The sequence below is a fragment of the Puma concolor genome, chromosome C1 (genome assembly GCF_028749965.1).
Source record: "Puma concolor isolate L17-30 chromosome C1, mPumCon1.1.hap2, whole genome shotgun sequence".
Lineage (NCBI taxonomy): Eukaryota > Metazoa > Chordata > Mammalia > Carnivora > Felidae > Puma > Puma concolor.
In genome coordinates this window covers 42,706,029-42,718,754 of record NC_141674.1, presented here as the reverse complement: position 1 = coordinate 42,718,754, position 12,726 = coordinate 42,706,029, and the positions used below count along the sequence as shown (strand labels likewise).

The 12,726-nt window shown below is 38.6% G+C and overlaps 1 protein-coding gene across 1 annotated transcript in view; it reads right to left on the bottom strand.

Moving 5' to 3' along the window:
• Positions 1-12,726, bottom strand: part of ZYG11B (zyg-11 family member B, cell cycle regulator) — a 91,820-nt gene that overhangs the window by 15,701 nt on the left and 63,393 nt on the right. Inside the window, exon 13 of the mRNA XM_086716992.1 lies at positions 8,432-8,529. Within this exon, the coding sequence (XP_086573118.1) occupies positions 8,432-8,529 (98 nt within the window). The remainder of the gene's footprint in view (positions 1-8,431; positions 8,530-12,726) is intronic.

Sequence of the window (12,726 nt, the reverse complement as noted above, 5' to 3'; positions counted from 1 at the left end):
TCTGACTTCGGCTCAGGTCATGATCTCATGGTTCTTGAGTTGAGCCCTCCATCAGGCTCTCTGCTCTCAACACGGAGCCCGCTTCGAATCCTCTCTTCCCCTCTCTCTGCCCCTTCCCTGCTTGTGCTCTCTCTCTCTCAAAATAAACAAGCATTAAAAAAAAAAATTCCCAAGGGGTACCTGAGTGGCTCAGTCACTTAAGCATCCAACTTAAGCTCAGGTGATAATCTTGAGGTTTGTTAAGTTCGAGCCCTGCATCAGGCTCAGCACTGACAGTTAAAAGCCTGCTTAAGATTCTCTCTCTCTGCCTCCCTCTCTTCCCCTCCCCACTTGTGCGCACATGCACGCTTGCTCTCTCTCTCTCTCTCAAAATAAAATAAACTTAAAAAAAAAATTAAAAATTCCCAGCCTGATGCAGTGGTCACAGATCAGGGCTGAACTACACATGTTGGGAGCAGGGATGATTCCTAAGTAAGAAATTGTAACTGTATTTTAAAATGTTTTTGTGGTGCCTGGGTGGCTCAGTCAGTTGAGTGTCTGACTCTTGATTTAGGCTCAGGTCATGATCCTAGGGTTGTGGGATCAAGCTCTGAGTTGGGCTCTGTACTGAGCATGGAGCCTGCTTGGGATTCTCCCTCTCTCTCCCTCTCTGCTCCTCTCATACACTCTCTCCCTAAAAGAGTAAATAATAATAAAATATTTTTGTCAGAATTCCCCAGAGCCTAATGGAGAGGAGATGTTCCATCTGACAGAATTGGGATTAAAAGTGAATGCGATTATACTGCCCAGAAGTAAATACAGCCCACTAGTTCTGTACCTATGTAATCTTACCCTCTCTGAATGAGAGTTGACTCAGTGGGAGACATGTACTAATCTAGTATTACTGCCTGCAATCTAGATCAGCACAGTGGCCAAAACTAATGTCCCTTCCAGAGGTAGAAAAGTTTGGTATAAATGAAGAGAAAGAAAAATAGTAGCTAAGGGTACAGAAATGAACAAATGGGTCATGTCATGAGTGAAATCCAAGAGAACACTAACACCGCTAAAGAAGCTCAGAGCAAGAGATATCTCTTAGCTCAGTTGTACCAGCTGCCTGAGAGCAATATATGGCTTCACCTTAAGACCACTTCTGCTTTTGAAACTTTACAAGATCTAATGGAAGCCTGCAAATCTGAGTGGCCTTGCCCTGGCAGACATTTTCATATGATATGATTACTAATGACTGAATAGGACTCTCATGATGTGCCAGTATCTGTTAACTGTTATGATCTTTTTGTTACAAAGGATCTGCGGTCAAAGATTGGGGTGGCTCGTGGTAGAATAAGAAATTATTTGGTCTCTGTCCCAGGTTCCTGGCAGAGCTCCTCAAATCCTTGGAATTTCCCAATAGGAGTATCTTGTCATTTATCAGGAGTCCCTTTTGAGAACATGCTAATAAGGTGACAGAGCAGAGTCCTTAGCCTCAGGATGAAGCTGGTGAACAGAAAGACCAAATGATTAGAGGGTTGGACCTTTCAGCCCCATCTTTGGACTTCTAGAAAGGGTAAGTGAGGAAGGTGCAGATTAAGCTCTATAAAAACTCCTGAACAAGAAGATATGAGGAGCTTCCACGTTGGTGAATGCATCCACATGCCCTGAAGGATGGTGCACCCCAAGTTCTGTGGGGACAGAAGCTCCTGTACTCAGGATACTTCTGGGCCCCACCCTATGTACTTCTTAATCTGGCTGTTCATCAGTATCCTTTATAATATCCTTTATAATAAACTGGTAAATGTCACTACATGTTTCCCTGAGTTCTATGAGCTGCTCTAGCAAATTAATCAAACAGAAGAGGGGCTTATAGGAACCTCCAATCTTTATAACCAGTCAGAAGCACAGGTAAAAACCTAGACTTGGGACTGGCATCTGAAGTAGGGCAGTAGTCTTTTGGGACTGTAGGATCTGATGCCATCTCCAGGTTAATAGTGTCAGAATTAAACTAAATGTGTAGGACATCTAGTCAGTGTTGCTGAGAATGGGAGAATTGCCTGGTGAGTTGTGGAGAAAACACACACTGGAGCCACAAAACACTGTCTTGATTACTGTAGCTTATAGAATAGCTGGAAGTCAGGTAGTGGAAGTGCTCCAATTTTGTTCTTCATTTTTCTAAGTTATTTTAACATTCTTTGCACTTCTGTATGAATTTTAGAATCAGTCTGTCAATTTCTCTTCAAAAGCCTGCTGGGATTTTGACTGGGGCTGTATAAATCTACAACAGACTTGGGGAGAATTGTCATTTTAACATTATTAAGTCTTTCAACTCATGAATAAGGTAGATCTCTCCATTTAGCGAGGCCTTCTTCAAGGTCTCTCACCAGTGCTTTGTTTTTCTGTGTACAGGTCTATACATTTTGGTCAGATACACCCATCCCTAAGTATTTCATAGTTTTTGACACAATTGTAAATGTCATTTTTCCATTTATATTGGTTGTTGTTGGTATACAGAAATGCAACTGATTATTGTGTATATCGTGTATCCTGGAACCTTGCTAAACTCAATTAGAACTAGTTGCCCTTTTGCAGATTTCATGGGATTTTTCTACAGAGATAATCAGGTCATCTGTTACCTCACTCTTTCCACTCTGGATGTCTTGTGTTTCTTTCCTGATCACACTGGACAAATCCTCCATTACAATGTTCAATATGGTGAGACTGGACACCCTCTTGTTCCTGATCATTTAATTTTTCACTATTAATTTTGATGTTAGCTATAGGATCTCCTTAGACATCATTTATCAGGACTGTGTAGTGGATTTTGTCAATTCTTTTTCTGCATCTATTTTCTGCTTTTCATTTTTTTTTTAATGTTTATTTTTGAGAGCGAGAGAGTGCACGAGCAGGAAAGGGGCAGAGAGAGAGAGAGAGAGAGAATCTGAAGCATGCTCCGTGCTGTCAGCACAAAGCCTAACGTGGGGCTCGAGCCCATGAATCGTGAGATCATGACCTGATCTGAAGTCAGACGTTCAACTGACTGAGCCACTCAGGTGCCCCAGATTGCTTTTCTTTCCTCTTCTGGTAATAGAAAGGAACACACTGATTTTCAAATGTAAACCAACCTTGCATTCTTGGAATAACCTTCCTGGTCCTTTTTATACACTGTTGGGTTCCATTTGTTAGAAAATTAAGAATTTCCTCATCTACATTCATGAGATATTGTTCAGTAATTTTCTTTTCTTACAAGGTCTTTGTCTGGTACTGATTTCAGGGTAATTCTGGTTTTCTTCCCACCCCACATACCCACCGCCCCCCCAAGCTTTATTTCTCTCTAAGCTTCAGTTTAGATAGTTTCTACTGCTATGCATTTAATTTTGCTGATCTTTTCTTCTGTTATCTACTATTAAGTTCATTCAGATATATATTTTTTCATTTTTAGAACCTTTTATAATGTTTATTTTTTTCTTTAATTTTAATTTAATTTTTGAAAAAATAATTTACATCCAAATTAGTTAGCATATAGTGCAACAATGATTTCAGGAGTAGATTCCTTAGTGTCCCTTACCCATTTAGCCCATCCCCCCTCCCACAAGTCCTCCAGTAACCCTCAGTTTGTTCTCCATATTTATGAGTCTCTTCTGTTTTGTCCCACTCCCTGTTTTTACGCTATTTTTGTTTCCCTTAATGTTTATTTACTTTTAAGAGAGAGAGAAACAGCGCGAGCAGGGGAGAGGCAGAGAGAGAGAGACACAGAATCTGAAGCAGCTCCAGGCTCTGAGCTATCTGCCAGAGCCCAATGCTGGGCTCAAACCCACAAGCTGTGAGATCATGACTTGAGTTGAAGTCAGATGCTTAACTGACTGAGCCACCAGGGCACCCCATCCAGATATTTTTCATGTCAAATATTTAAAGTTTTAGCTATAGTATTTCTATTTTATTTACTTTTTATATTTTTTCTTCTATTAATATTCATGTTTTCTTTAAAATCTTGGATCATATCTATAAACATTTTTTTGAAGTTACTTTTCTGGTATTTGCATTATCACCATCACTTCCGGGTCTATTTCAAGTGTCTGATTTTTCTTCTGGTTATGGGTCACATTTTCCTGCTTCATCCCTCATCTAGCAATTTTTATCAGATACTAAACATGTTGTTGAGTTAGTTTAGATTTTGTTCTTTTTTTAAGAGTGCTTAGTTTTTCTCCGGCAGAAAGTTAATTTATTTTCAGAGCAACTTAACCATTTCAAACTTGTTTTTAAGCTGTGTTAGTGTCACCCTAGAGAAGCCTTTATTTTAGGGCTAGTTTAATCTCTTCTAGCATCTATACTGAATGCCCTGGGTGTTAAGTTCTTTCCAGTGTTACGAAGTCTAGTATTTCCAAACCCTGTGTGAGCTCCAAGTGTTGTTCAGTTAGCCACTCCTTGGTATTTGTTCTTTCTCAGACCTCAAGGAGTCTCATCCTAGACATTCACAGCTCACTAATCAGACAAAAACTCAAGAAACCTTTAAGATTTCTAGAGTCTCTTCTAGATGTAGCTTTCACCTCTGCATTACTCTGCCTTATAAATTCCATACATTTTGTCCGATGCTGTGCTATACTTGGTTCTCTTTCAGGGATGGGAATCTTTGCTGCCTTTTGCCTACTGTCTAGAAAGACTTGTTCTAAATCTTTCCCACCCTGTGTTTTCTAGTATTAATGGTTAGAGGGCGAGTCTGGTACAAGTTACTCTGTCATGGCCCCCAGAGTATAAATTTCTGCTTATATAATTTTCTATCATGTCTTCTTTACTAATAACATACAAATATACCACTGTCTGGGTATTTCAACATTACTTCACATTTATCTATTGCTGGACCCCTAGGTTATTTAGACTTAATTGCTATTATAAATAACGGTCTGATGAATATCTCTCAAACAAGTGCTTGGATATAATTTTAAAATTAAAAGGTAGACTACTTAAATGTTGATCAATAGGGAAGTGGCTATATATATTACTGCTAAGTTCATTTATTAAGTATAGAGGAATGTATTAAGGGTTATGTCCCCCCAAAACACAGGTTAAAGTCCTAATCTCCAGTACTTCAGAATGTGACTTTATTTGGAAATCGAGTTGTTGCTAATATAATTAGTTAAGATGAAGTCATTAGAGTGGACCTTAATCCATTATGACTGGTGTTCTTTTATGAAAAGGGGAGATTTGGACACAGAAACATATACACAGAAAACAATGTGAAGACATGTGGACAAGATGGTCATCAGACAGGAGTGATGTGTGTAAAGCCAAGGAATGCTAAGGATTGGTAGCACACATCAGAAGCTAGAAGAAGCAAGGAAGAATTCTTCCCTAGAGCTGTCCCAGAAACTATGGCCCTAAAGACACCTTGATTTTAGACTTCAAGCCTCCAGAACGGAAAGACAAACATTCTTGTTGTTTTAAGTCACCCACATGTGGTACTTTGTTATGGTAGTACTAGGAAACTAATACACCATACAATAAAGATTATGTGATTACTAAAAATCATGTTGTCAAAAACTTTCTAAAATACGGGAAAATACTCATTATAATGTGTGATATAGGTACTATTATTATTCCCATTTAACAAACGTGAAACTGCAGCCCCAGGCTTACTGATTTCTTCAAGATGTCATACATAAGTGCTGGAACATGATTTGAATCCAGGTAGATTCCTGTGTGCTTTTGCTACTATGCTATACTATCTCTTAATTATTAAAAGCTATAAGCAGCATTAGAACTTTTAATGCAAACTGAGAAGTCAATTCCATTTAAATATAAACAAAATAAGCCAGGGAAGCAGGAATATAGAAACCGAAACTACTTGAATTGGAGATAAATATTCTAACATTCTCCAATTACAGTGCATTTTGTTTATTTGCATTTTTTGAAAATAATCTCTACATTCAACAGGGGGCTCAAACTCACAACCCCAAGATCAAGAGTCACATGGTCCACTGACTGAGCCAGACAGGCACCCCTACAGTGCATTTTGGAATAAATTTTTCAGGGTGATCATCCACAGAATAAACTTAAAAGAACATCAATACTTAAAAGTAATAACAAAAATAAATACTTATGTGATAGGTGTTAAGAAACTAGGGAGTTCTCAGAACCTGTAAGGACAATAAAAGGAGGAAATTTTTGGATCAGAGGCAGTTTAATATAGCTATTGAGGCAGTCTCAATTTTTTTAAACTTATTTATTTTGAGAGGGGGGGGGGAGACAGTGTGAGCGGGGCAAAGAGAGAGGGAGAGAGAGAGAGAATCCCAGGCAGGCTCCTCATCATCAGCACAGAGCCTGATGTGGGGCTCAAACTCACAAATCATGAGATCATGACCTGAGTGAAAACCAGGAGTTAGAAGCTTAACCGGCTGAGCCACCCAGGCACCCCAGAGGAAGTGTCTATGAATGAACTGGGGAATATAGTAGGAGGGGTCAGAAAAGCTCCCAGGTAGGGGCGCCTGGGTGGCTCAGTCGGTTAAGCGGTCGACTTTGGCTCAGGTCATGATCTCGCGGTCAGTGAGTTCAAGCCCCGCATCGGGCTTTGTGCTGACAGCTCAGAGCCCGGAGCCTGTTTCAGATTCTGTGTCTCCCTCTCTCTGACCTTCCCCCGTTCATGCTCTGTCTCTCTCTGTCTCAAAAATAAATAAAACATTAAAAAAATTTTTTTTAACAAAAAAAAATAAAAAAAAAGAAGAAAAGCTCCCAGGTAGAAGTTTAGCTGGGTACAAGGCAGTTTTCTCTATCACAACCCATTCCCTAAACCCCTGTCCTCTGTGATTCTCACATAAAAGAGCTTTCACTGAACTGCCTTTTTGTGTTATGCACTGAGTTTTCATCAAAGAATAAGAAGGTATCTTATAAGATGTTACTGCTATTTACTACATCACTAATGTTAAAAACAACTCTCACACTTCCTATATAAGTCCATTTATAATATCATCCCTATTGAGGTTCTGTAAAAAAAATTTTAATTTGTAGTTAATTGCCCAGAAAAGCTTTACTTCCCTGTAAGGATATGGAATGGTATTTCCTCCTTATATGTAAAGAGAACTATGTAGCTGATTATTTGCAGCCCAGCCACAAAAAAGAACCATATGTATGGTCTATATATTTATATTCTACTATTTTCCCTATAACATTTAATTTCTTTTCCAATTATTTTTCCTTGGTCCTGATCTCTAACTTTAAATACTAAAAAAAAAAATGTTTTTAATGTGTATTTTTGAGAGAGAGAGAGAGACAGAGCGCGAGTTGGGGAGGAACAGAAAGAGAGAGAGACACAGATCTGAAGCAGGCTCCAGGCTCTGAGCTGTCAGCACAGAGCCCGACGTGGGGCTCAAATCCACAAACCCCAAGATCATGACCTGAGCCGAAGTCAGACACAATCGACTGAGTCACCCAGGCACCCCTAATTTCAAATATTTTAATTTATACTGTATTAAAATGTTTCTACTATTAAAATGTTTTTTCTGCAGTGTTTCAAATCATTTAATGGAATGAATTTTATTAATAAATAACCAACAAAGAGTTGTATCATAACCCTCAAAAAAGAATAATATGGAATCTGATCCAAATTCTTGCTTCTCCAGAGACCATGAGTGCAGACAGCAATGTCTTAAACAATGAAGTTTTGTGTGGATGAGGACTGGGCACTGAAATGTACCATAATCACTGGATCACCTTAAAACTTTTGATTAGCAGATGGACTCACTATAGGCTCCTTTTTTTTTTTTTTTTTTTAAAGGCCCAGCACGGGAGCTTGAACTCACAACCTGAGATCATGACTTGAGCTGAGGTCAAGTGTCAGACGTTTAGCTAACTGAGCCGCCCAGGCACCCCATGTAGGAACCTAATTTTTATACTCCATGACGTCAGAACAGTGTCTCATTCATCACTGTCATTCAGTATCTAGTATTACTGAGATAATTCTGAAAGAATAAATTTAGTTTATAACCTAAGATTCTCTCTTAAGTAATCTCTGCACCCAGTGTGGGTGGGACTTGAACTCATGATCCTGAGATCAAAAGTTGCATGCTCTACCAACTGAGCCAGCCAGGCACCCCTTAAGGTTCTTATATTGTGTCTTTTAAAATCTGTGTCCTTAAAAAAAAAAATCACTTCAATATACCATTTAAAGGGCACCTGGGTGGCTTAGTCGGTTAGGCGTCCGACTTTGGCTCAGGTCATGATCTTGCAATTTGTGAGTTCGAGCCCCACGTTGGACTCTGTGCTGACAGCTCGGAGCCTGCAGCCTGCTTTGGATTCTGTGTCTCCCTCTCTCTCTGCCCCTCCCCTACTTGTGCTCTGTCTCTGTCTCTCAAAAATAAACAAAGGTAAAAAGAAATTTTTTTTTAAATATACCATTTAGAAATGGCTTTCTTGTGTAAGGAGAATATCACTTGAAAAAGAAAAACATAGTTCTCTTTTTGGTACATACGATTCTTGCTGCAGACATGTTGCATGGCCCAAACTGCCCATAGTTGGACTCCTGGTGTTGTGAAACAGCCAAGTAAAGGGAAAAATGGATTAAAGGACCTAAAGTTTCAAAAGAAAAAAAATAAAGTTACATCCTATACTTAGTGTCATTTCTAAAGCAATAATTCCTGAGTTTTTCATACTAGAAATTTCATCCAACTATTTTTAAACTAATATAAATGAATTATAGAGCATTTTTTCCTTGTCTTGAGACACTTGAGAAAGGATCATATTCATATAAAGTTTTGGTACAAAAGTTGGAAGGTGATCAGAACAAGGTACTGGCAGAAATATTTTTTTGGAAATACTCTTTTGGTATTGAAGATAAACATTTAAGAACAACAGACCTTGTTTTGGAAACTGAGAAAAGGAGGAGTTAATTGGCAACTATCTGGTAGAACACCACGAAAGTGAATACCAGCCTTTCAATTTCTACCAGGCCTCTGCCTTCTGCTCCAAAATAGATAGAACATAAGTTGGGGGAATCAAAAATGTTGGCACTATCAGGATTTGTGAAGTAGAGAACAAAAATAAGATGCAATAATGTTATTTATATGGCAATATGGAGTCCTTCAGGAAATTAGTAACTTAGCTCTGAAGTCACCTGTCATAATCAGTGAGGCATCCAATATGCACTTTAAGAAATTATCACAAACTGTTTCCCCAAACTAACCTGGTGCTACTTCTAGTTCTTTCAGTGTATCATCTTGTCCTGGACCTCTTTGCATTAAGACATTATCTCTTCTTCCTAAAATCTTCTGCCCCTACTTAGTTATCTCTCAAAATTCAGCTCATAATTTACTTCCTCTGGAAGCTTTTTACCATTTTCCATTGCATTTAAGTACTGTCATCTTTAATTTCATAGCATCCTATGTATATAACTAGCTTAATAGTGAATTATGTCTGATTCACATTTGGTGTCTCTCACTAGGCTGTAAGTTTCTTGTCTGTAGGCAACATGTCTTTTTTTTTTTTTCCAGATTAGTTTATTGGATTCATCTTTTTTTTAAAATATATGAAATTTATTGTCAAATTGGTTTCCATACAACACCCAGTGCTCATCCCAAAAGATGCCCTCTTCAATACCCATCTCCCACACCCTATCAGCCCTCAGTTTGTTCTCAGTTTTTAAGAGTCTCTTATGCTTTGGCTCTCTCCCACTCTAACCTCTCTCTCTCATTTTTCTCCTTCCCCTCCCCTATGGGTTCCTGTTAAGTTTCTCAGGATCCACATAAGAGTGAAAACATATGGTATCTGTCTTTCTCTGTATGGCTTATTTCACTCAGAATAACACTCTCCAGTTCCATCCACGTTGCTACAAAGGGCCATATTTCATTCTTTCTCATTGCCACGTAGTACACCATTGTGTATATAAACCACAATTTCTTTATCCATTCATCACTTGATGGACATTTAGGTTCTTTCCATAATTTGGCTATTGTTGAGAGTGCTGCTATAAACATGGGGTACAAGTGCCCCTATGCATCAGTACTCCTGTATCCCTTGGGTAAATTCCTAGCAGTGCTACTGCTAGGTCATAGGGTAGGTCTGTTTTTAATTTTTTGAGGAACCTCCACACTGTTTTCCAGAGCAACTGCACCAGTTTGCATTCCCACCAACAGTGCAAGAGGGTTCCTGTTTCTCCACATCCTCTCCAGCATCTGTAGTCTCCTGATTTGTTCATTTTGGCCACTCTGACTGGCGTGAGGTGATATCTGAGTGTGGTTTTGATTATTTCCCTGATGAGAAGCGACGTTGAGCATCTTTTCATGTGCCTGTTGGCCATCGGATGTCTTCTTTAGAGAAATGTCTATTCATGTTTTCTGCCCATTTCTTCACTGGATTATTTGTTTTTCGGGTGTGGAGTTTGGTGAGCTCTTTATACATTTCGGATACTAGCCCTTTGTCCGATATGTCATTTGCAAATATCTTTTCCCATTCCGTTGGTTGCCTTTTAGTTTTGTTGATTGTCTCCTTTGCTGTGCAGAAACTTTATCTTCATGAGGTCCCAATAGTTCATTTTTGCTTTTAATTCCCTTGCCTTTGGGGATGTGTCAAGTAAGAAATTGCTACGGCTGAGGTCAGAGAGGTCTTTTCCTGTTTTCTCTTCTAGGGTTTTGATGGTTTCCTGTCTCACATTCAGGTCCTTTATCCATTTTGAGTTTATTTTTGTGAATGGTGTGAGAAAGTGGTCTAGTTTCAACCTTCTGCATGTTGCTGTCCAGTTCTCCCAGCACCATTTGTTAAAGAGACTGTCTTTTCTCCATTGGATATTCTTCCCTGCTTTGTCAAAGATTAGATGGCCATACTTTTGTGGGTCTAGTTCTGGGGTTTCTATTCTATTCCATTGGTCTATGTGTCTGTTTTATGCCAATACCATGCTGTCTTGATGATTACAGCTTTGTAGTAGAGGCTAAAGTCTGGGATTGTGATGCCTCCTGCTTTGGTCTTCTTCTTCAAAATTACTTTGGCTATTCGGGGCCTTTTATGGTTCCATAGGAGTTTTAGGATTGCTTGTTCTAGCTTCGAGAAGAATGCTGGTGCAATTTTGATTGGGATTGCATTGAGTGTGTAGATAGCTTTGGGTAGTATTGACATTTTGACAATATTTATTCTTCCAACCCATGAGCACGGAATGTTTTTCCATTTCTTTATAGCTTCTTCAATTTCCTTCATAAGCTTTCTATAGTTTTCAGCATACAGATTTTTTTACATCTTTGGTCAGGTTTATTCCTAGGTATTTTATGCTTCTTGGTGCAATTGTGAATGGGATCAGTTTCTTTATTTGTCTTTCTGTTGTTTCATTATTAGTGTATAAGAATGCAACTGATTTCTGTACATTGATTTTATATCCTGCAACTGCTGAATTCATGTATCAGTTCTAGCAGACTTTTGGTGGAGTCTATCGGATTTTCCATGTATAATAGCATGTCATCTGCAAAAAGTGAAAGCTTAACTTCATCTCTGCCAATTTTGATGCCTTTGATTTCCTTTTGTTGTCTGATTGCTGATGCTAGCACTTCCAACACTATGTTAAACAACAGCGGTGAGAGTGGACATCCCTGTCGTGTTCCTGATCTCAGGGAAAAAGCTCTCAGTTTTTGCCCATTGAGGATGATGTTAGCTGTGGGCTTTTCATAAATGGCTTGTATGGTATTTAAGTATGTTCTTTCTATCCCGACTTTCTCGAGGGTTTTTATTAAGAAAGGATGCTGAATTTTGTCAAATGCTTTTTCTGCATCGATTGACAGGATCATATGGTCTCATCTTTTCTTTTATTAATGTGATGTATCACATTGATTGATTTGCGAATGTTGAACCAGCCCTGCATTCCAGGAATGAATCCCACTTGATCATGGTGAATAATTCTTTTTATATGCTGTTGAATTCGATTTGCTAGAATCTTATTGAGAATTTTTGCATCCATATTCATCAGGGATATTGGCCTGTAGTTCTCTTTTTTTACTGGGTCTCTGTCTGGTTTAGGAATCAAAGTAATACTGGCTTCATAGAATGAGTCTGGAAGTTTTCCTTCCCTTTCTATTTTTTGGAATAGCTTGAGAAGGATAGGTATTATCTCTGCCTTGAACATCTGGTAGAACTCCCCTGGGAAGCCATCTGGTCCTGGACTCTTATTTGTTGGGAAGTTTTTGATAACTGATTCAATTTCTTCACTGGTTATGGGTCTGTTCAAGCTTTCTATTTCCTCCTGATTGAGTTTTGGAAGTGTGTGGGTGTTTAGGAATTTGTCCATTTCTTCCAGGTTGTCCAGTTTGTTGGCATATAGTTTTTCATAGTATTCCCTGATAATTGCTTGTATTTCTGAGGGATTGGTGTAATAATTCCATTTTCATTCATGATTTTATCTATTTGGGTCATCTCCCTTTTCTTTTTGAGAAGCCTGGCTAGAGGTTTATCAATTTTGTTTATTTTTTCAAAAAAACAACTCTTGGTTTCGTTGATCTGCTCTACAGTTTTTTTAGATTCTATATTGTTTATTTCTGCTCTGGTCTTTATTATTTCTCTTCTTCTGCTGGGTTTAGCCTGTCTTTGTTGTTCCACTTCTATTTCCTTTAGGTGTGTTGTTAGATTTTGTATTTGGGATTTTTCTTGTTTCTTGAGATAGGCCTGGATTGCAATGTATTTTCCTCTCAGGACTGCCTTTGCTGCATCCCAAAGTGTTTGGATTGTTGTATTTTCATTTTTGTTTGTTTCCATATATTTTTAAATTTCTTCTCTAATTGCCTGGTTGACCCA